This window comes from Enhydra lutris, unplaced genomic scaffold (genome assembly GCF_002288905.1).
Source record: "Enhydra lutris kenyoni isolate GAN:26980312 unplaced genomic scaffold, ASM228890v2 scaffoldscaffold57, whole genome shotgun sequence".
Classification (NCBI taxonomy): Eukaryota; Metazoa; Chordata; class Mammalia; order Carnivora; family Mustelidae; genus Enhydra; species Enhydra lutris.
In genome coordinates this window covers 1,235,371-1,260,017 of record NW_019154141.1, presented here as the reverse complement: position 1 = coordinate 1,260,017, position 24,647 = coordinate 1,235,371, and the positions used below count along the sequence as shown (strand labels likewise).

The 24,647-nt window shown below is 50.4% G+C and overlaps 1 protein-coding gene across 3 annotated transcripts in view; it reads right to left on the bottom strand.

The window, feature by feature from the left end:
* The window catches only part of LOC111158193 (solute carrier family 39 member 11), a 322,724-nt gene extending 303,473 nt beyond the window's left edge, over window positions 1-19,251 (bottom strand). For 2 of the 3 annotated variants that reach the window (XM_022520107.1, XM_022520109.1), the window contains exons 1-3: window positions 17,663-17,734; window positions 15,673-15,791; window positions 11,019-11,057 (exon numbers count right to left, since the gene is read on the bottom strand). In XM_022520107.1, the coding sequence (XP_022375815.1) occupies window positions 11,019-11,057; window positions 15,673-15,780 (147 nt within the window). In that variant the 5' untranslated portion in view covers window positions 15,781-15,791; window positions 17,663-17,734. Of the gene's footprint in view, window positions 1-11,018; window positions 11,058-15,672; window positions 15,792-17,662; window positions 17,735-19,193 lie in introns of those variants that run through there. The other variant, XM_022520108.1, reaches the window with a different exon arrangement.
* Window positions 19,252-24,647: the final 5,396 nt, after the last annotated feature.

Here is a 24,647-nt window from a genome sequence, read left to right as displayed (position 1 = left end):
GCACCTGAGTTGGTAGAGCATTTGCCTTTGGCTCCACTCATGATCCCGGCACTCCTTGAATGGAACCCCATGTCGGGCCCCCTGCTCAGTGGAGAGTCTGCTTCTCCTCTCCCTCTGCTGCTCCCCCTGCTTGTACTCTCTCTCTCAGGTAAATAAATAAAATCTTAATTAAAAAAAAAAAAAATAGAGCACAGACTCCCTTCCATGCAGCCCCAACCTACCTTCCAGCCATCACCTTCCAACCAAAGCAATCGCCATGCCTTCAACAGTCCTATGTTTTCATGGCTGTGCTTTCAATACGCTGTTCTTTCTGCCCAGAATTCATTTCCTTCCCCTGCTCTATTCCCATCCCCAAGCTCTGCCTATTTTTTTCAACCTGAGTTTCATCCCTGAAAAAGTCCCCCCTAATTCCCCAACTAGAAGTAAGCTCCCTGCCCTAGGCTTCCCATCACCTTGTGCACGTGACCTTCGCACAACCACATGCTGTCCCTTCTCACAGTGACAGGAACCCATCCAACCGCCCCTCGAGGGGAGAGACTGCATCGTGCTACTTTACATATCCCCACAATGTCTTCCATACAGTAGCCGCTCGCTAACTGGTGGACGGATTGGCCTGTAGACAATCCTCTCCCTGCTCCCACCTTCCAAGCAGCCACTCCCCAAGGAAGGAAGAAAATTAATGGTTATTCTGCAAACAGAACACGTGCCTGGGCCATCTCTAAAACTGCACAGGCCCTTCTCAACGCTCTGATGACTGGCTCTTCTCCCTTCTTGCAAGCAAGCCCCCCCAAAAAGCAATCAGGAGCCATCCCACAGCAGGCTTTCCACAAAGCATTTGTGTTAATAACACGTGTCGGGATTTGGTCTTGGCAGGCAGAAGCTAAAGGACAAGACTTAACCAATATTAACTTTGATCCCTTGTACTCGGAGTATCTTGCAAAAGAGCTGACCCTCAGCAAATGCTTTGTAATATGATTTGTACTAGGATGTCTACGAAAAATGATGTCGGTGACTTTCTCTTATTTAAATTGCAGCAGGAGACATTTAGGTCGGATAAGTTTCTAACAAGCTAGCTACACACTCAATTAGGTTACCGAAAAAAAAAAAAAAGTGGAGCTTGCTTCATAAAAGTCTTGGGGAACAAGCTACACTCCCACCAGCTGTCTGCATTGGTGAAACATTGCCCTGTCTGATGGCACAGGGTTGCCTGAGCTGACTCCCAGAAGGCCCTGCCAGTACCGAGATTTTTCAGACACAGCGTGCGATCTAATGAGGACTGTGCATCACGCTCAAGTTCTCCAAGCAGCAAAAGATCCAGCCCTGCGTCTTTCTTTTGCACGTGCCAAGGAGCCTGGAGGAAGAGCCCGAGTTCCCAGCTGGCAGCTGGCAGTGTCACCGGAGCTACTGGGAAATGTCGCTCTGAGGACACCTGTCCCCTCCCAACCCAGGATGGTAACAAAATCAACCAGCCTCGGCCGCTGAGACGGCAGCCAAGCACGGGCCGGACCACCACGGCAGCCCGCGGCAGACAGATCTGCAGCTGGGGACCAGAGGAAGCCGCCTCCCCCGCCGGGCTCCCCAATCTGGGTTCCAAGTCTCCCATCCTCCACATCCAGTGCCCCTCTAACCAGAGCCCCAGCCCCACGCATGGGCTCCGCTGGACTCTTAGCTACTTGGAACTTCCGAAGAGGGTCTGCTGCTTGCCGAGACCAGCACACCCTTCATTTCCCAGTGGTCCCCATCAGAACGAGGCCCCTCGGGGCGGCTGCACGAGCAATCCCCAGTAAGCTCGAGAAACCACTGAAGCCTCAGCCCAGCCCTAGAGATTTGGATATATTATTCGTCCAGGGTGTGTCTGGGGCACTGGGGCTTTTAAAATTTTTCCAGAAGCTTCTACCATGCTGCCCGAGGGGAGCCACTGCATCAGAACGAAGGGAGTTTCTCCAAAGCCAAAGCGAGAGCTCCTTGGAACTGAACTGCCCAGCACGTGAGGCCAAGTTAGCTCACTCTGCTAGACCACGGATGCTGAGGACAGTTGCCAGCTTGAGGCTGACTGGAGCTGGGAAACCTCGTTTTAGCTCATAATCTCAAATTGCACACTTTTGTCCTTGGCCATCTGTCTTGACACAGTGTGCCTTATGTGACAAGGAGATGGGCCCACATTAATTCCCCGTGCTTCCCTGCACAGCCGCCCCCTGAAGATTCTTCAAAGGCCCACCCCAGCGAAGGGGCAACAGTGGCATCGATTTCAAGAGCCAAGGCCAGACCCCCTTGGGGAGGACACCCCCTCGCCCCATCCCCACCCCCCAACAAAACCCAGCTCCCCCAGGAAATCACCTGCTCAGGAACACCAGACATTCCAGGAATGTTCTGAGATCACCAGCCCAGGCCCTGCACGGCACAGAGCTGTGGACACCTGCTCGGGCTGCTGGCCTTGCAACCAGGCCTCAGAAAACCCCATGATCAACACTATACCGGGAGTCAGCAAACTTCTGTAAAGGGACACATAGTAAATACTGTAGGCCTTGCCGGCAATATAGCCCTGTTGTGGTTCCTCACTCTGCCGTTACAATGCACAAGCCACCATAGACAATGTGAACAAACAAGCTTGCCTGGGTTCCAATAAATCTCCCCTTAGAAAAACAGGCAGCGCGCCCACCTCTCCACTGGATCGTTAAGTTCCTTAAAGACACACACCGTCTCCCAGCACTCCTTCAGACCCTCAGCACTTGGCCGGTGCCTGGAACATAAGAGATCCTCTATCAACACGGAAGGGAGGAAGGAAGGACGGACGGAAGGGGGGCAGGGAGGGAGGGAAGGAAGGAAGGAAAGGAAAATGAGAAATCATTTTGAAGGAATACCTATTATACATTTACCTGCTCCTACAGGGAGCACTGACTCTTTGGGGCCCTCACATCTGACTTCTGACACTAAATCTCAAAGCCCCCCCCCGCTTTTTTTTTAAGATTTTATTTATTTATTTGACAGATCACAAGTAAGCAGAGAGGCAGGCAGAGAAAGAGAGGAGGAAGCAGGCTCCCTGCCGAGCAGAGAGCCCGATGTGGGACTCGATCCCAGGACCCTGGGATCATGACCTGAGACGAAGGCAGAGGCTTAACCCACCAAGCCACCCAGAGGCCCCCTCAAAGCCCTTTTTAATCTGCTCATTTACATACACTCTCACTTCCCCCTTCATGGGAACAGGGAAGGTAGCCCCAGACAAAGGGGAACAGGTATTCCCCAAGGAGAAGGCTGGGCCAGATCTGCAGAGTAGACCCAGGCCTGCAAGGAAGGGCAGAGGGGACAAGGGGAACACAGGAGTTCCCAGGCCAAGAGAGGGGCACCTGAGGATGCACAGGGGAAGGCGAGGAAGCTGGGGAATCCAAGCAACCATTCAGGGGCCTCTGGACAGGCCTCAGGGCAGCTCCTTAGCAGAGGAGACAATACACTCCTTCACCCAAACGCTGTGCTGTTACTTTCCATCACTGTAGCAGAAGGTAATGTATATCATTGCCTCCCCCACACTATTTATAATGACATTGGAAATCTGAAGCATGAAATTGAAAAGAAAAAGCACAATACTAATAACAGTGATGGTCCGTGTCCTTCCTGAGTGCTTTTCTCCCCTTTCTCCTCTCTTCCTCCCTCACCTGGCCACCCCTCTTCCTGCAGCAGGACTTGGCTTTCCTCCCAATGTCAAGTCAAGGTCAAGAGGTGATGGGAAGGAAGGCCCCTCATCCTGTGGGCATATGTTGCACCAGAAAAGGGGAGGGCCCGGGGGCAGAGCTGCCACCATATTGCCCTTGTGCCCAGAAGAACCACTTCTGTTTGGGGTCCACGAGCACCAAGTCACAAGTCAGTCCTGTCCCCCGGGGTGTATCCGGCATCTCCTGCCCGTGCATGGCAAGGTTTAAAAACACTCAGCGGAAGAGCGCCTGGGTGGTTGAGTGGGTTAAGCCTCTGCCTTTGGCTCAGGTCATGATCTCAGGATTCTGGGATCGAGCCCCACATTGGGCTCTCTGCTCAGCAGGAGCCTTCTTCCCCCCCTCTCTGCCTGTATCTTGCCTACTTGTGATCTCTCTGTCAAATAAATAAATAAAATCTTAACAAAAAAAACAAACTCTCAGCGGAGACACATAAGTTTTGCCATTGTAAACTAGCCATCCGAGTCCTTTAAAAACAGAATGTTTTGCAGAACACCTGGGAGGCTCATTCAGTGAAGCGTCCGACTCTTGATTTAGGCTCAGGTCATAATCTCAGGGTCATGAGATCGAGCCCTGCATCAGGCTCCACACTGGGCACGGAGACTGCTTAAGATTCTCTCTCCCTCTCCCTCTGCTGCTTCCTACCCACCTCCCTCCCTAAAAAAAAAATAATAATAATAAAAATAATAAAATGCTCTGTCATACAAACCTTCAGGGCACCAAACCCCTTGACCATGAGCATGAGCACCCGTGTCTAGCAGCATCGCTATGCAAGAATCTGGGGTGGCAAAAATGGCAGAGGCCCTTACCCACCATGCCAAGAACCTGGAGGGAGGCTGGGAAGAGTCCTGGTTGGGAAGAGCCTTCCCCATGTTTTCTCCACACACCGTGCTACGTGTAGCTGGTCAAGTGAGACCCCAGGCCAAGTAGCTCCCACTCCAGTCAAACCAACCCTGTATTTCTCCTCACTTCTTGGCTGAGGACCAACCTCAAGGGCAACCTTAGCCCTCAAACAAACCAGCATCACCTCCCTGGTCATGGCATCTCCATGCAAAACTAGACAACCTGCAGAGAACTGGATCGAGGAGGCCCTGGCGCTCCTCAGTTCCCCAAATCTTGAAAAAGCACATTTAAAAGAGGAGCTCCACTTTGGACAATGGCCTTGATACTTCCCAGGTCCAATCAGTTATGCTGGGACAGAGTCTGCTCTAGGTCCAGGCATGGTTGACATCGCCAGCAGGTCATCCCAGGGCCCTCCATTCCTCTCGGCCTCATAAAGAGGAAAGTCATGGCTCAGAGAAACAGAGAGCAACGCTCCTGGCAGGAGCCCCTTGGAGCCCGTCTGCAGGAAACATCTCCATTAGGACATATCAGGCCTCCCTACCTCTCAGGCAGGAAGACAGAGAAAAGGTATCAAGCAATGACGGCACCAGTCCAGGATCTGTGAGGCCAGGAACATGAAAGCTAGGATTTCTGAAGACCTCCTTCAACAGCTGTTCCCCACACCCAGCTCCTCTCTCTCTACTGTTTACTCTACAATAAACCTTTCCAGTGAATCCACCTGAAATCTCCTCCCGGAATCCCTCACGCTACAATGTAGGTCCATTCCGCATATCCATTTCTCCACGGAAATGGAGAACAGCTGGTCACCGGCATCTCTCCAGACTCCAAGGCCATCACTGAAGAGCGTCATTAATTTCCAACAGGGAGCCAGTTATTTGGAGAAAATATTATTCACCATGTGCTGCACAGAAACAGACTCAGCCAAAATCTCCTTAAGAAGATCAGGTCTTTCGTAAGAACCCGGCTCCCTACGGGATTAAATAATAGATATGAAATTGCCTCTTTGTGCCCACAAGTAAGCTTCTTGATTGGTAGTCTGTCTCTCTCTTCTGCAGGTTCCTGGTCCTATTTATGCCACACAAGAGTTTCTTCCTTGAGACAGAACGTACACTGATTTCTAGTTAATACAAGCCTCACCAAAAAGAGACATCAAAACCAGAGCAAAGAAAATTAAAATGGTGACCATGGATGTCCTGACCTCTTCAAACTCATCTAAACATTTATCTTTTGGGACAGTGACTCAGATAAAAAGATATTCAATGGCACGGTTAAATTTGCCACAAAACAGGTTGAGTAGGTGAACCAAAACTAACCACAACGCTTCGCGATCACCTTACAAGCAAAGGACACATGCTAACAAGAGCTGGAACCTGCCCCTTCCACCATGTAGGACCAAGAGCCCTCCACAAACCATCAAGGCCAATGTCAGTTCTCAGCAGTCAGCTGAGCTCCAGGAAAACTAAGGAGCTTGCCCCAGGTCGCACAGCTCAAAGCTGGCAGCCCCTGACTTCTCGTCTGGGTTCGGGCCTCACTCTGCCCCTGTCTAGCAATTTTCGATTCTGGATAAGTCATTTACTCTCTCTGGATTTGTTTCCTGCTGGTAAATGGAGGCAACTGGACTGGACCTCAGCTGGGAGGCACTGTGGTTTACAAGGGGAAGCCCTAGAGTCAGACTGTGTGTTCAAATCTGGACTGAGCTTATCTTGGGATCAGAAAGATTTATTTACACTCCCTGTGCCTGACCCCTGCTCTGTAAAGTGGGGTAAATGTCGATCCTGCTCTGTGCCTCACACAGCCATTACAAAAATTCAATTAGATGGTCTTCGAAAAGTGCTCAGTAGAGCACCTTGTAAAAAGGAAAGGTGCGATAAATATTAGCTATTATAACCGCCTAAAATCTTCTCCTGTTTAATGCTGTAAGACTCTAGGTTTCATTTTCTGCCTTTTTTTCTCCCCTCCAGTGGTAACATTTCTCCCCATGAAGTTCACACCTCAGGCAAAAATCAAGGGCAGACATGGGTACCGAGAAGAGCAAGACAATGATTATTAAAGACTTCAAGACTAATTTAAGGAGTCAGGAGGAAAAGAAAAAAAAATGCAAATGGATTCTAAGAAGAGTCATTTAAGGAGAAGTGATTAATGCTTCCAAGGCCCTGCTAACAAGAAAAAAACACCTGTGAAATATCCCGCTAAGCAGGTTTAAAATGCCATGTCCTTCGTCTTAGGACTCTCCTTTCTCGGCACACGATTATATATGGTAAAGATGCCTCCCTCCAGGATTACAGTAGAGACGTATTTCAGCGACACACGACACTGACATAAATGTATACACAGCTGCCTGTGAAAACATGGACCATCAGCGCCAGGTACGATGGATCCCAGGCAACTGGCTGATGGCTAGTTTTCCCTTTTTTTTTTTTAAGATTTTATTTACTTGTTAGAGAGAAAGAGAGCACACACAAGCACAGGGAGGGGCAGACGGAGAGGGAGAAGCAGAGTTCCAGCTTAGCAGGGAGCCCAATGCAGGGCTCGCTCGATCCCAGGACCTGAGCAGAAGGCAGACGCTTACCGACTGAGCCACCCACACGCCCCCCCCCTAGTTTTCCCCTTTCAAGGTATTTATTCAAAGCATCCCGGAGCTGTTTTGAAGGATACCAAGCACTATGGTACGTTTATCCAGGTACTGTGTACGTGCATGATAAAAGTCCTCCAAGGATCTCCTCAGGGCTAACAGTGGTGACCTCTGGGAAGCAAGGAGGGGAGAGGCAGGATGATCTTCTCCTTCTCCTTCTAACTTTAAGTACATCTGTATTTTTACACATTCCACTCTGACTAGAGACGATACAGCAAAATGTTGTAGACCGGGACTTCATGGCACCACCAACACTTTGGTCCAGAAAGTTCTTTGTGGTGGGCGCCATCCTGGGCCTTAGCTATTAGATATCAGTTTTGACAACCAAACATGCCAAATGTCCCCGAGGGGGTAAAATCACCTCCCAGTAGAGAACTACTGTCCTAGCTAACAGAACGGCCATATTCACTATAAATTATTCCACGATTACGGCTCAGGCCCCCAGGGCTCTGAGAGGCTCTACTGCCTTTTCCCTAGTTGAGGGAAGCATTTATGAGAACTCACTACTCATCACCAAAGCCATTGAAGTTTCCTGTGTTTGAGCCTCAACTGTCTCCCACATCATGCTTTTACTCTGCTCCATGTATCTGATGACCCTCCAGGAGCTCCTCTTATGAAACTAGCTCAAGGTCAATTTCAGAAAAGTAAATGCTATTTTCTTAAGAAGGAGAAGGAGAAGCAGCAGCAGTGCACACACACATGGGTAATTTTTAGAATCTCTTTTTTTTTAACCAACTACATTAAAAATCAGAAGTAAAACTATTTTGTTTTGGATCCTCATACTTAAATGACCACAATACATTGGCCTGATGATTTCATCTTAAATGTTTCTGTTTCATGCTCCCGAAGTCATTCTGACATGTCCCAAAGACTACTGTCCTCTGCTTTTGCTTGTTTGCTTCTTCTTTCAGTTCGGTTTTGGGGTTTTGCTAGGCAAATCTTACAGTGGCTTTTGTCCTCAAAGAACAAAGTAGAGGAGTGCCTGGGTGGCTCAGTCGGTTGGGCATCTGCCTTCGGCTCAGGTCATGATCCTGGTTCTCCCTCCGCCGACCACTCACCCTGCTTGTGCTCTCTTGCTCTATCTCAAATAAATACATAAAATCTTATTTAAAAAAAAAAAAAAAAAAAGGAGAGTGCCTGGGTGGCTCAGCGGGTTAAAGCCTCTGCCTTCTGCTCAGGTCATGATCTCAGGGTCCTGGAATTGAGCTCCATATCGGGCTCTCTGCTCAGTGGGAAGCCTGCTTCCCCCTCTCTCTCTGCCTGCCTCTCTGCCTACTTGTGATCTCTCTGTCTGTAAATAAATAAATAAAATCTTAAAAAAAAAAAGAAAGGAAGGAAGAAAGAAAAGATCAAACTACAACAGGAGACACAAATACTTAGTCAAAAGCAGAAAGACAGCACAGAACAGAGTTCTTCAAACTCTGTATGTATGTAATCTCTCTGAGAATTTTTAAAGACTAGGTACCCCCTCACTCCTTTTAAAATTGACATTTAAAAATATTTTCATCCTGAGTTTAAAGAGCTGCAAAAGATGTAATTTCTGGCCTATAAATACTGATTTCTTTAAATGAAACTGTTTGATCGGTCAATTAAATGCATCCGCTGGGATCTAAATGGCAGAGGGTTTGGTTCCCACCATTATCCACTGAAAAATCAGTATAAACAAAGCTGTATGTTCCTGTGTTACATACCGTTCTGTTCACAGGCTGTGTTCTAAACGCACAAAAATGCACAAGCAAGCCCTTTTTCAAAAGTCCAAAGACTTCCATCACTCCTTTTTCTCCTAGACTTATGTTTAAATTCCATTTCCCCACAGAATTTCCTCCTAAAGCAACTTATATTTTATGCTAGAAAGTCTATTATTGATTTCTTTATCCTACTTCTTTGCAACATAATTTAATTTTTAGGAAAATCCATGTGAGCCTAGGGCTCTAACTGCTTAAGCAACAAATTCCTGGATTGAGTTACCATTACAATGATAAGTGGTACAGAACAGATTGCTAACCACAAAAATATAATACACTGTTTTATAATTATTAAGCATTAAAAAGTAAAATATTCTTAGAAATGCATATTTTCATGGATGGGGCCTTCTCCTTGTTTTTTCAATTCATCTGTGTTTCCACGGACAAATATTAAGTGGTCATCACTAGAATCTGACAGAGCTGGGAGTCAAGTTTATTTCTATTTTTCTTTTCCTTCTTCTTTTTCTTTTTTAAACGTAAGCAAAAAGAAAATGTGTTCACAGAAAGAAGAGGATGGGAAAAAAATAGATGCTTTGTTACAATACTGTCATTTTGTTCTCCAAATTTTACCCAAATTACAGGCCCCAATCCCAGAGTGGGCCATCGTGGAAAACTACTTTTAAGAATCTCTCTGCTAACAACTGGATTAGAGCCACAGCCAAAGGACCAGACAGTGCCTCCACCACCGGAGGATTTATGCCCAGGATCAGAGATGCGAGGCCTCACTTGTTCTACACCAGCACCAACATTTCAAGGGTCCCCTTAGGAGATTTTGCCCCCCTGAGACAAGGTAATAAGGGAAGAGTGTGTCTTTCTTTTGTAAAGCAGGGGAGGGCAAACATGTAAGGGAATGCAGGAAAGGGGAGCCAGCCCCCAGGGCATCCTCAGGCAGAACGGTTTTAGGGAAGAAGGCCTGTGGACACCGAGAGCCTGGAAATGGGATTTCCACCCCGAAGGCCTCTGTGTTCTCTGGAAGGTACACGGACTCCAGTCCAATGGCTGCTGACTTAGGAGACCTCCAGGAGACCCCAGATCTCCCGGACTGTACAAACAGGGCAAGGGAACCAAATCCTAATCAACTGAAAGAGAAAACTACATATTACATGACTTCCAGTGGGACAGACACAGTTGGAACACGTGGTATCACCAGGACACATTCATGCCTGGAAAACGGGCTCTGCAGTCACCATAACCCAGGGTCTAACGCCCAGCTCACAGGAGATCGGGGGGCTAGGGAACCAGACAGACACCCCCCACCAAGGGAGCTATCAGCCAAATTCACAATGTGGAATACTCTTTGGGTATAAATGACCCATTTTCTCCAACAAATTATGGGAGTGGGGGAAAAAACGGGATTGTTCAAGAATAAAAGACACTGAAAAGATATAACAAAAAACTCAATGCAAAAATCTTGTTCGGATGCCAATTCTAACAGAACAATTTTCGATGACCCCTTTGAAAAAAAATGGAGGAGATCTGAACATGGACTGGGTGTTAGGTTACAATGAGGAATTGCTAATTTGGACAAGTATGACAAGAGGATTATGTTGTTAAAAAAAAAAAAAAGTAAAGTCATTCAGTTGGAGATGTGGATTAAATTTACAGGTGAAATTACATGATGTCTTGGATTTGCTTTTACAGACTATTCCAACCTTTCAAGAAGGTTGGGGGAAAGTCAGAAGAAATGAGATTAGCAAGTCAGTAATGACTGAAGCTGAATGATGGCTACAGGGGACTCTCTCCACCTTTTTTTACACGTTTGGAGAGGTCAGTAACAAAAGGATTGTTCAGGGGAAGAGAAAGAAAGAATATTTAATTAGCACCTAGGAGAACCTAATAAGGCCCTTCTTGAATACCATCTTATTTCACAGGTCCTGAGACAGCTGCCTAACAAGCACACAAGCCTCCCGTATGGTCTCAGAGGCGGGGGTATTCAATAAACCAGCCAGTAAGCAGGGGCAGAGATAAGAAGGGCCTGGAGACCACAGAGATGCATCGAGGTCACATGGGGAGAGCCTAGAAAAACCCCCTTGGCAGAGAAATGTCAGAATGAACACGTCTCTGTTTTCATCGCTCCCACCACATGTTACTTACCCCTGCGGCAAAGCCAAGACTTCCATCCAAGATCCGCCTCTGAAAATATAAACAAGATGTTTCAGATTCTAAGGGATATTTCTGGGGATAAAAGGAAACCATAAGACCTCAGAGAGCTACATGAATAAAGACGGGCCCAGGCCTGAGTTGCCAACCCGTCTGCAGGCCTGGATCACAGCCTTTATTAACATGGGCCAAGAACCAAGGGGAGAAAAAAATTGTTTGAACCTTCCATCCATCCCACAGCCCATCAGAGTGCTTTTCAGAGACGCTTGGCTTCCACTGGCCCATATGTTGCCTCTGACCTGGCTCTCCCGTGAATCATAACTATAAACCTTTAGCCAATTAGCTGGCCTGGAAGATGGAAATTGACAAGTGCTCATGGGGACCCTGCGGGCCAACCCGAACTGTCCCCTGCTGCAGCTGGGGGCCCAAAATGGCGCAGCCATGTTGAAAAACGAACCAGCAGCAACCACTAGCAGGGAACCTATGTGTCCCTCTGACCCAGCAGGGCCACTCCTGAGCACTGAAATCACCACCTGACAGCAATGCACACTTGGATTCACTAAGCACATGCACAAAAAAGCTCTCGGCAAGCAGTACTTGGGAGAGCCATAACTAGAAACTACCCAGATGCCCACCAACAGGAGAATGGATCCATCAGCAAGGACATGGTCATACGACAGAATGCCACACGGCAAGGAGAACACACGCGACGTATGAATGAGGTCCACCAACAGGCAGAGGCAAGGGCAAACTGGAAACTAAACAGAGTGGAACCAGCCAGACACAGAAGAGCCCATACGCCGTATGACTACTCCATTTATACGATGTAGAAACACACAGAAAACTGATCTCTGCTGTCAGAGACCAGGAGAGGGGCTGTCCTTGCAGTGGAAGGTAGAGTTGGGGGGTAGGGACTGGAAAGGAGCCTGACAGGCTGCTGTGGCGGGCCACTACTGTTCCAGTTCTTGAATGGAGTACTAGTTTCACAGGATGCCGGGAACAATCGCCAAGCTGTGAAATATGCACTTTTCTATATGCATTTTATATCTCAATTTAAAAACATTTAACTTAATAGTCTAAGGGGTATCATCTATAGCCACATGGACACGTTACAGGCAGGCTGGGCAGTTGAAGGCCCCACTCTTTGAGCCTCCCAATGAAGCTGGGTAGCGAGGAACACTGGCTCAGCCTTCTCCCACCTCTGAGTGGCCGCGGGGTGGACGGAAGGGTCTGACGCCAGGCAGCCGTACAAACGACATTCTTCTCTAGGCACGCCATGACAGAAGCAAAGTTGGCCCGACCCAATAATTTAATGAAACCAGACAGATCTAATAAAGATGCCAGGGAACATTATTCTACCAGCATTCATTCATCTGGATCCTGAAAGGAGAAAAATTATACTTTCTCAAATGTCACTAAAGCCTTTATTCCACTTTTAGACATTTATTTCAAGAAACTCTCATCAGATACATGCTCAAAGGTTTATGCTCATCATAAAGGTATTTCTAAAAAAAAAAAAAAAAATCAAGAAAAAAGGACATAACCTAGTTGTCCAAGAGTCGAGGAATGGCTAAATGACACTGGAGCCTTATGACAGAATATGACACAGCCAGGTTAAGTAACCCAAGAGATCAAAATAATCGAAGGCATCAAAAAGCCATTTAGTGGTGTAGGACGAATGCTTATGATATCAAGTGAGGAAAACTGGTTATAAAACATTACATACAATTTGATCCCTAAAGAAACAGGCATAAATTTGCATATACTCAAATATAACTGAACAAATCTGAACAAAAAAAGTTCAGTTTTTTTTGTTTTTTTTTTTTTTTCTGGGAAGTGGAATCAGAAACTTCTTTTACTGTTTATTGTGTATAGCAGCAACGTCCACAATAGCCAAACTATGGAAAGAGCCCAGATGTCCACTGACAGATGAAGGAATAAAGAAGATGTGGGGTGGGAGGGGTATGTGTGTGTGTGTGTGTGTGTGTGTGTGTGTGATTATAGTTATAAACACTATGGAATATTACTCAGCCATCAAAAAGAATGCAATCTTGTCATTTGCAACAACATGAGTGGAACTAAAGGGTAAAATGCTAAGTGAAATAAGTCAGTCATAGAAAGACAAATGATTTCACCCATATGTGGAATTTAAGAAACAAAACATGAACATAGGGGAAGGGATGCAAAGGGATGGAAAAAATTAAATAAGATGAAAATTGAGAGGGAGGCAAACCTAGACTCCTAACTCCAGGGCACAGGCTGAGGGCTGCTGGAGGGGAGCTCCACAGCGGGTGGGGTAAACCAGGTGATGGGCATGAAGGAGAGCACAGGACGTAACGAGCCCTGGGTGCTCTGTGCCACTGAGGAATCCCTAAATTCTACCTCAGAAACTAATAGACAATACATAAAAATAAATTCAAAAAGAAATTTTTGTATTTTTTCTTTAAGCTTTTCCATTCTTTACAAGCTTCCTACAATTAAAAACCAATTTTGAGTGAAGCTACTTTGGAGAACAGCGGAGGGCAGAGTGCGCATGTCTACTAGCCCACGGGGTCCTTGCGGCAGAGTGCGCATGTCTACTAACCCACGGGGTCCTGCTCAGGGCGTCAGAGCACATCTCCGTTGGCTCCTGTCTCGGGCCTCCTGTCTCCCAGCGGCAAGCCTCACGCCCAATTCCCGTGCAGAAAGGGTTAACGTGGCCCACCCCAGCCTACAGAATTCTTGGAGACTGAGGCTCTCGAAGGTGCCCTGGGTGGACGCATCCTGCACGTGCTGCTGCAGTTTTGCTGCTGGGGGAAGGAGATGGCAGGAGCCCCTCGCAGGAGGGAGGGGGCATCGGAAGCCTGCGCACGGATTTCCCCAGACCCCGCCTGTCTCTTTCTCCTGCTTTGGCAACTTCACATCCTTCCAGCGTTAAATCTTAGCCATGAGTACGGCGACAAGCTGAGGGGCACGGACCCTTCTAGGGAGCCACCGAACGTGGTGGTGGTCTTGGGAACACCTGCACGCAGAAGTTTTCAGCAACTTCTCCTGATCTCGGTGGTTACACTAACACGAGACAAATTAGGGGCTCTGAGGCTCCAAAGGGGATGGGAGCACCTCTGTGAAGAAGGGAAGGCACCGCTTCCCTCCAGAAGAGCCCCCCCAGCACTGGCCGGGGCCCCACACACACACCCCCCCGCGGTGCTGCGGTTTCCCCCAGCCCTCCAAGGGCAGCCCAGTCCAGGGCGGCTCAGGCCTCACCTTGGTGAAAATAACGGGGGAAGATAAAACTATGGGCTGCTCTGCCCTAGAAGGGCACAAAGAAGGGACCCCAGAAAACCTGGCATGGGCTGTCGTGAAGGAGGAAGAGGGACACGTGACCCGGAGCCCTCCCCCGCTGCCTCCTGGCTGTTTCTCACTCAGGGATCGGCTTTCCAAAGGTTTCACCCCCGGTCAACAGCAAGCAGGGGATCCAGGCTGTGTGCCCCCCGGTTCTGTGTCTGACAGGCTCCGGACCTCCCACGGAGGAGAGTGGTGGGGTGGGGGGTGGGGGTGGGGAGAAGTCGGATCGGACGTGACATCAAATACTTGTCTTACTGGTCTCTAACACAAGAGCGTCTGGCTTGCCAACTTCCTACACGGTGTCACTGTGTTTTCATTTCCAGATCCGGCTCATGGCATGTTTAAATGGATCTTAAATCCCTTACTCGCTTATCACTCCAGCAATTTCTAAGGCTGCCCGCTGCACGGTGCAGGGAGTTTGCCTTCCTCCAGACACAGATGGACGGATGCTCGAGGCCTATGGCCCGAGGGAGTCAGGGCTGGAGAAAGGAAAAGAATCTCAGGCAGGCGAGGGGGGCGGCGGGGGTTGTGGAGCAGAGGGGTGGGGTACGTGGCGTGCATTGTGGGGGATGAGGGGAGAGTGCAGGGGCTCTCTCCCCTGAGAGATGTGTGCGGGGGACGTGAGGGTATATGGGATGTACGGGTGGGGGACATACAGAGGGCTGGGGTGTGCATGTGGATGGGTGGGAATATGGTATGTGTGGAGTACGTAGGCCAGTGTAGGGGAGGGGAGGGACAGGATGCAGGGCATGCGGGGGTGAGGGGTGTATGCAGGCGTGAGGCATATGCAGGCACAAGGGTGCTGGGGGGGAGGGGTAGAAATTGTGCAGGGGTGGGGTGGGAAGGGAGTCTGTAGAGGCGTGGGGAGATGAGTCTGTGTGTATCTACCCCAAAGGGGGTCAGGGAGGGAACGAAAAGATGGGATAAATGAGAAGGGGAACAGATACCCTTCCTCCCCCGAGGGTCTGCCATCAGCCCAGCCAGCTCAAGGACACAGGGCAGGACGGCCCAACAACCGAGCTAAGCACCTGCACCAGGCCTGAAGGAGACTTGCCAGAAGCTAGAAACCACGCCAGGGCCAAGGGAGGCCTACTAACGTGACAACCCTTCCTAGTCCCTTCACGCCAGGAGGGGAGCAGCAGCAGACACCTGCTCTCCTAGCCTGGTAGGGAGAGGAGGAGAAGACAGGACAGAGAACAAACACCTCCTGCAACTGGGGGCATGGCCAGGGGCATGAAGGGGTGCTCCAGCCGCCCACGGTTGTGGTTTTCCAGCTCGCTCAAACTCCCCCGCAAAACCTCAGACCCGAAGCAAGGCGACTCACCTGTCCACTAGAGAACACGAACACGAGAGCTGCCCCGGCTGCTGTCAGCCCCCAGGTGAAGAAGGTTCCCAGGAGCGCCTGGAGCACAGAGCTGTGACCTTGCAGCATGCTGGAGATGGCTGTGTGCAGAGGGGCAGGAGACGGTCAGCCGCCGGCAGTCCCTTGCAGGGATGCCCCCACACGCTAGGGAGCCCAACACCCTCCACCTGGGCGGGCCTGTCGTCTGGGTCGGTGCCATGCACCTCTCAGCCACGCCATCCCTCAAGGGTGTCCATGACCGGGCTCAGGCCCAGCCTCTTCATCCAGGCCCACCAGGGGTCAGAAATCATCCAACCCTGAAAGGACAGACCTAGGGGTACTTAGGGAGATGCCAGGGGAGCCCATGGAAGAGGTCAGGGCCTTGGAACACAGTTCCAAAGAGAAGCAGCTCCCAGAATGTGGATTACTTAGCTGGGAGGAACAGAGCTCAGGAGGGTCTGATTACAGCCTTCCAGCACATTCTGCCTGCTCTAGCTGCGCTTATCCAGCATTGGTTCACTCTCCTCCGAATACAGGCGACCAACTCGGATTTTCTCTTGAGGCTCTCCCTCCTAAGTCCTGACCAAACCTTCAATGGCTCCCCACGAAGGATCCTGTGGCAGCTCCCCCATGACTCGCCAAGGGCAGTGGCACCAACTGTCATCCAACTAGCCCACCAACTTTTCAACAACTACCCCTTGTGCAGGTACTGTACTCTCCCTTGGCCGAGTCCTGAATGGCGCCCTCCACACGTCCCAGAGGGTTCTGGCTCCAAGCCACTCTTCATCTGGTTCCCTCCCAGAAGGCTGTCCTCCTTCCTTCTCTGCAGTCTGTGGACCCAGGGCACGTTCTGCCGCCCACCTGGTGTCAACATGGACTCCATGCTTTCCAGACCCCCTCTGCTCCCACCCCACTGCCCATCTGCGGGGCCTTCTTTGTCCGGGCTTGCCTCCTTCATCTTTGATAGCATTAGCTGAAGAACAGGGATGATGCCTTTTCACACTTGGCACCCCTGCAAAATCGGGCTTCCTGGCATTTAAAAAATACTTGCTGTATCGAAAAGGGCCAGCTTACCTGGACGGGACACTCAGCAAAGACAAGGAGACGGAGCCATACGTGGCATTTCCCCATCAACTAAGCACACCACTGCTGAAATGGAACTTACACCACTGCCCACCAAGGAAAGAAAGGGAAGTACTATTTCCTCTTGGTTTTGCCCAGAGAACCTCCTCTAGGCTTTAGCACGTTTTAAATTCTAGCTCTGACATGATAGGGAATCAGACTCTGGCTATGGAAAGTTACAGGGCAGGGAAACCCATCTGTTGAAGAGCGCTGTGTTCTGGTACACAAACATCAAGGCTCAGGGCCTCATCTCAAAGGGCTCATTCAGCAGCCCACTGGTCTTCCAGCACCCATGGAGCTGGACACAACCCCAGTGGGCTCAGCCCTGCCAGGTCCCAGCACTCTCGGGCCAACCCTGGGCTTGCAGCTTAAGAGCTAAAGATACTGACTCTGTTGACCCTACAAGGAAACTGTGGCAGAGGGTGGATGGGGCCGGGGGCCGGGGATTGGGGGGGCCTTATGCCAAGAGGCTTGCCAGCCTAGCTCGGATTCCAACCTGGTAAGGTTATGAATCTCAGCAAAGCCAGGTGAGCCCAGAGGAGCCCAGGCTCAGCTCCGAAGCCAGGAAACCTCTAAGGGAAACAGCCTCTATGGATCCGGACTGTATCTGAATAAAACTCAGGACGGTGACTATACCAAATAAGGAAAAAGTAATATATATTTTTTAAAAACCCGCCTATCTACATACTTCATCTTGTTAAGTGTCAGCCTAACATGAGTGGTCGTGTTTGTTTGTAAACCAAGACACCTAGATCATGATACCAACATTCTATTTCTAGCTGCTTGTGAATAAAACCTGAAACAGCATTGACAAAGAAAGGCATATAGCTATCATACTCTTAGTACTTACCATCCAAGACAGGTCGTAACAGAAAAACAACTTTTTTTTTTTCCAGTATTGAATATGCCTTTTAACAGCTAAGAAAACAGAAGAAGGGAAGCCATTTCCATTTGCCAACAGGCCAAAGTCAACGTGGGGTTTATGGGCCAGCCAACAAGAGAGCTCTGGGTGTTCCTGGGGCCTGTGGGAGGGAAAGCACTACGCTAGCCTGTCTCCATTTACCTGAGCCCCTGAGACGTAAGGAAAAGGCACAGCAAGGCCAGGCACATCCTTTCTATCCCAAGAATCACAGTATTTATCAACAATAATGCCAGCCCATGCCTCTGGGGAGAAGTTTCTTCCATTTGCTATTTTGAATTCTCACTACTGGACGGGTGATCTGAGCTGGTACCCCACCTCGGGAAATGCAGGATCTCAGGCCCCTGACTGGACAGTCTGTGACTTGCTCAATCAGAATCTGCATTTTTTCAAGTTCCATGAGGGTTTCTCACACTCATTGCCATGGAAAGCAATGGTCAACAGAGACCCAGAGCTTTGAAAGTGAGTTCTCCTGCCCTACAAGGGAGGGACTGGCCAGGCTGACGCTGAGTCCCAAGAGAAGGAAAAGTTTTCTCCAACAGGTCACCCAGTAGCACCTTGAGAACAAGAGAGCCAGTCACAGCCTCTCCAAATCAGCTCCCGCAACGGGGCTCAGACCTCCTTGTGAGCCGGATGTTAACAGACAAACCTTGATTAATCTGCAAGAGGGAGGATTATTCCCTGCCCTCCCCACCTTTAAAGATGCCAACACCTCCCGACCTGTGTACACATTCTGCTATGGACATGCAGGAGGGACCCCTGCCCCATACGGGATTTCTCGATGTTCTCTCCCTCGCAACCTGTTGCCCTGCTTCCAAGAGCCTCAGGATGTTGGTGATGTTGCCGAGGTGGGAACAGCACCCAGGGGTACCGCACACATACACGCCCCGACTCCACGAGGGGAATCCGGCAACAGGACTCGGGTTTGGGCCCATGGGACTGCAGGAAAGTTCTCGAATACCTCACTGCTCAAAGTGTGGTCCTTGGACTACTGACCCAGGGAAGGGTCAGCCATGCACAAGCTCAGGCCTGCTGCACGGTCACCAGATTCCCAGTCAAGTTCTAGAGGCTGTGCTGAACCCCCAGAATGAGCGGGAGGGGGCGCAGAGGGGCCGGACTGTAGTAGCCACCTTACTCCCAGGGCTGGGGACAGGGGGAGGGGGGGACACATGCCCACCAGGAAGCACTGAACAAAGGGGATTTGGTGAGCCACTGTCAAAGGAAGGCTGGTCCACACCCTCCAGCGGACCCTGGCCAGGGTCAGAGGGGGCACGGGGCAGCCTTCCCCTCCTTGGCCACCTGCCACAGCCACCCTGCTTCTCCTCCGACCCCCTCCTCGACCCCGGGGGACGCCCCCTTCCAAACTGCCTTTTGCCCTTCCGAGTCCCACGCTCTCCTGCTGGCCCCAGACCCCGGGCCTCCAGCCCAACCAAGGCGCTGAAGGGAGAAAAAGCTGACTCACTACGGTGCCCTCTCAAGCCCCCACTCCACTTCCATCGGCCCCGCTGCTGCTGGCTCGCCGGCTCCACTCCCGAAGTCACTTCCTGCTTCCCTCCCCGCACACGTGTCCCTCCAGCCACCAGGCCCCGCCCCGCCCGCCGCGACTGGCGGATCCAGCCTGAAGAATAAATTCTCTGGTTCACAGCCCTCTGCAGGCTCGAGAACAGGTGGGGCGGGTAGAACAGAGCCCGGAGGCCAAGCAGAGAACATTCAGCAGGCAGAAGACTCCACAGGCTCCAGAAATCCCAGAGAGAGCGCCTTGTAACGTCCCCGACATCATTTGTCACTGCACTTGGCGGCTGAGTCTGAGGCCCTGAGTGAGCAGCAGAACAGGATGTGTTGGGGGGCGGGAGGGAAAAATGGGGAGGAGCTGGAACTTTCTACTATTAGCATCCTTCTCGGGGTCAATGGCCCTCAAATATAGCTCCCATCAGAATCCCCAGCAGCAATGTCAAAACGGAGAATGCCAAAACGCAGAATGCCGGCCCTCGCTGAGGTTCTGGCTCTGGAGGTCTGGGTGGAGACCGAGATTTTCTGTTCTGAACTAGGATTTGCTGATGCTCTGGTCCTGGGAACCCCTCTCTGAGAACCATTGCTGCAGGTCAAGGGCTTTGCTCTCCAGGCACTCTATAGAAAGACCAGAGTGTGGAACTTCTGGATTGAGCCAAAAATGAAAACAGGGTGCCCTATTATATTTGAATTTCAGATAAATGAAAAAGAGTGCTTTCGTGTCAGTGGGTCCTGGGCAATATTTGGGACATACTTAGGCTAAACATGTATTTCATATTTGCTGTTTACCAGAAATCCTAATTTAGCCAGGGGCCCCATAGTGTAGCTCATGAACCTACCAGAGGGTAAGCTGTTCAGAAAAACTGTCCATTGTCACAGTGGCCACAGAGCAGGGGATCCCATAGGAGCTGGCTTCTGTCCAGCAACAGGCGGCCACCCACACGGATGACGGCCCCACCTGCGTGCACTATGTCGGGAAAGAAGGTGGCCTGGTGACTACCAGATGCTCTGTGCCCTCAGGAGATTCTCAGAGTCAGCTGTCCAGCCACAGACCGAGGGGGGCTCCCATGGCCAAGATTTACGTTCTCACATTCTAGAAGCAGAAGGCCAGGATCAGTCCAAGATCAAGGTGCAGATCTGGTCCTTGGTGAGAGCTGTCTCTTCTCACTGTCCTCGAGTGGAGAAAGAGAGATCTCTCTCCCTTCCTCTTCTTTCTTATCAGGCCACCAATCCTGTCACTTGAGGACCCCACCCTTATGGCTTCATTTAAGCTGGACCACCTCCGAAAACCTCTATCCCCAAATGCACCGGTGCTGGGGGCCAAGGCTGCAACAGGTGAATTTCATGGGTGGAGCACTCCTGCGGGGGATTGGTGCCCTTCCAAAGGAGACCCCAGAGAGCTCCCTCAGCCCTTCCTCTGAGTGAAGACACATGAGAAGTCCGTGACCTGGAGAGGCCCCTTCAGCCCACCACGTGGACACCCTGATCTGGGACCTCCAGCTTCCAGAACTGTGACTTTACGGGCCACCCATGAGTTTGTGGCATCTTGTCTCAGCAGCTGGAATGGGCGGAGATGCTCCATTTTACAGATAAAGAGACTGAGGCTCAGGAAAGCTCTGTAGTGACCTCAGGTTGACAGAGTGGTGTAGAAATTGGAGCCCAGCCGATGGCAAAGACGGTGCTCTGTCTCTGTGCATGGGACATACAGGGTTCACGGACTGAACACCCTGGTCAGCAGAGCCCCAGGTGGGCTTCGGGCTCGGGGGCCAAGCCCCAAGGACATATCCCACCATTTCCCTCCTTTCTCTCAATGACCCCTGCATACACACACACACACACACACACACACACACTCTGACCCAAACATACAAACTGCCTGGCTTTCTCACCCTCCCTCATGGGAAGAGGTGCTCAGAGTGGGGACAGACGAGAACATTGTTTCCTTAAAGCTAAGTACACCCGCTCTTACCTCCAGCCACCCCCCTGCCCTTCCTTAGACTCTCCCCAAAGAGCAAGGTGCCCTGCAGCCTCCATAAATGGGGCAGGGTGGGAGGAAGGGGGTGCACAAGAACAGGCCAGAGCAGGCACTAATGAAAGGGGGGCAGCGTGTTAGGCAGGCAAGGAGGGCTGGTCTCCCAAATGCCGAAAGGCCAGAAAACTAACTGATCTTGACAGTCAGTAAAGGAACCCCAGGGCAGTGGAATGGTGGCCCTTTCCAGGGGAATCACTGTGGCTTATCTGGGTAAGCAAGCTGGCAGCACCAACCCCTCGGAGCACAGGGGTGGGATGGAGGGGAGGGGAGGGCAGTGGCGGCAGATGCCCATCGACTCCTGGGTCTGTCTGTCTCTCCCCTTCCTTCTCTCCCCTTGCCCCTCCCCCACCCCCCACCCTCCACCCTCGCTCCTCCCTCCCTCCCTTGTCTGAGATCTCCGTATTTCTTACAGAGGTCCTAGAGCTGCTAAGGACAGGCTTTGGAACCTGACAGCCTAGGAGGGATCCCAGCTTGGTGAGTGAGTTTCCTTGGATAACTACCCCAACTCCTCCCAGCCTCAGCCTCCCCATCCTGAAGCAGTGATTGGAGCAGAGCCCCCAACACCCAGCCCAGCACCCATCGTGGCAGCCTGAAGGATTATCACTTGGCCCTGTCTCCCTCCTTCCTGTCTGCCTGTCTTTACAAGATGGCTATTTCTGGGCCAGGCACTCTGGGGCGCCCTGGTCCTCCAAGGTCAACTGAGCACCTAGGTTGCCGGGAGTGGGCAGTGTTCTAGGCGGGGAGGAGACTAGGGCACAGGTCATTGCTGGTAACTGCCCAGAGGCCTCCGAAGAAAAGGACCTCAATCCAAGACCTTGTGATTTCTTCCTCATACTAAAGTCATAATCATTTTGGTACCAACATTTCTACTTTTTTTTTTAAGATTTTATTTATTTGACAGGCAGAGTTCACAAGTAGGCAGAGAGGCAGTCAGAGACTGAGAGAGGGGGAAGCAGGCTTCCTGCCGAGCAGGGCCCGATGCAGGGCTGGATCCCAGGACCCTAGGATCGTGACCTGAGCCGAAGGCAGAGGCTCTAACCCACTAAGCCACCCAGGCACCCCTCTATTTTTTTTCCCTAAAGAGAACCCTTAAAATTGCATGCACGTCAGAACCCACAAAACCTGACATGCCCTGGGTGCGGTTGGAGATGTCAGCTGGAAAGCAAACAGCTTCCTCCGGCAGGCAGAACAGCGACCCCCACAAAGATGCCCACATCCTCATCCCTGAAACTTGTGAAGAGAGACCTCCCACAGAGGAAGGGTCTTTGCGGCTGTGATTGAGTGAAGGAAGGCTCCTGAGGTGGGAGATTTATCCCGGGTTATCAGGTTGGGTCCAGTGTCATCACAGGGGTCCCCATAGGGGGAAAGAGGAAGGAGGCGTGAGGACATGAACTGAGGTCAGACCAAGGGATGCCAATGGCATCTGGAAGCTGGAAAGACAAGGAAATAGATTGTCCCCTGGAGCCCCCAGAAGGAGAACAGCCCTGCCAAGACCTTGATTTTAGCACTTCTGACATCCGGGATTGGAAGATGATGCACTTGTGGTGTTTTAAGCAACTAGGTTTTCGGTACTCTACTTCAGCAACCCACGGAAACCAACACACTCCCGTGTGCTTGGAAGCATCTAGTTTCACTGGTCCCTTTCTCTAGCGGCCCCGGGAACCATCAGGACCCACACTTGACCCCTGCCCACCATCGTGACTAGGACGGGACCTGGCACAAAATGAAAATGGGAAACTACTTATTCAAAAGGCAGGGCAACATGCCCTCCAAAGTACTAACTGGGGCACCTGGGTGGCTGCATCGGTTGGGCATCTGACTCTAGATTTCAGTTCAGGTCGTGATCTCAGTGTCATGAGATCGAGCCCCATGTCGGGCTTCACACTCAGCGTGGAGTCTGCTTGAGATTTTCTCTCTCTCCCTCTGCCCCTCCCCACTGTGCTCTCTTGCCCCCTCTCGAAAGTAAATAAATAATTTTTTTTTTTTTTTTTAAAGTACTGGGGGCACCTGGTTGGCTCAGTCGGTGAAGCGTCTGCCTTCGACTCAGGTCATGAGCCTGGTCCTGGGACTGAGCCCAGGGACTGGCTCTGAGTCAGCCCTGGGACTGAGCGTCGGGCTCCCTGGTCAGTGGGGAGTCTGCTTCTCTCTCTGCCCCTCACTCTGCTCGTGTTTTCTCTCTCTCTCCCTCTCAGATAAATTAATAGAACCTTTTTTTAAAAATTAAATAATAAAAAATTTTTTAAGTACTACTTAATAAAGCCCTTCTTTTCTTCTGCATCTCTCCTCCGCTCGGACTTCAGTGTCCGACTAGACTTTGCTTACAAAACCCAAGCTCAGAGATAAAATTATTAGGAAATCCCAGGATGGTGACAGCAGGCCAGTAGATCAAGTGCAGAGCCTTTCCGAGTGAGGAATCCCTCAAACCCGTGCAGGTCTCACGCCCGTGACACTGGCCCTGCCACAGGCACTGGGGTAGCAGGGCCAGACAGAGGAAGGCCACAAGGTCAAAACTAGGAAATCGGGCCAGGGTTAGTTATTCAGCAAAAAAAAAAAAAAAAGTTCACAGAGAGATTCAGACCTAGGATATTCAGGATGGAGGGAAAACAAGAGGTGCGAGCCAAAGGTGCCGGTGTAAGCCAGCCTGGGGAGGGGACAGAAGCAGTCCCAGGAGACTGGAAAGAGGGGTTGGACTCCCTGCTGGGGAACCTGGGGTTTGGCAAGGAGAGATTCCATTCTTGTGGGAAGGAACGACAAGGCAAGGGAAAAGCAGGCTCATCTCTACAAACAGAAACTCAGGGCCCAATATCTGAGGTCCCCAAGTTTTCCGGGGGCCGAGGACATGATTAAGAGTTGAAAACAATACTGGATTTTGAGCTCAATAAGAAACAAACAAACAAAAATCCTAGAAATTTAAATTAATAAGTGTTTAACTAAATGTCTATAAAACTTTGTTAATTGTTGATGTTGGTGTTCATAAAAATTTAATTACATTCAAAACACAATCCGAAGCTTAGCTTTTCTCACTTCAGGAGAATTCCTAAGTATGCATGATAACGGCCAAGAAACCACAGCCAATCGTAAATTAAATAACCTTAGAGCCAAATGATTTCAAAGGCAAAATTATAAAAATCTTCCTGATCATTTTATGGGGGAAAGAACATACTTAAAATGTGGAATGTGGGAATATTTTAATAGGCTTGCTGCAGTGTGGGGTGAGATCTCAAAATGCAGGCATTCTTGGGGTGCCTGGGTGGCACAGTCGGTTAAGCCCACGACTCTCCGTTTGGCTCAGGTTGTGATCTCGGAGTCGTGAGATCGAGCCCCACCATCCTGGCCCCGCGCTCAGCAGGGAATCTGCTTGAGATTCTCTCTCCC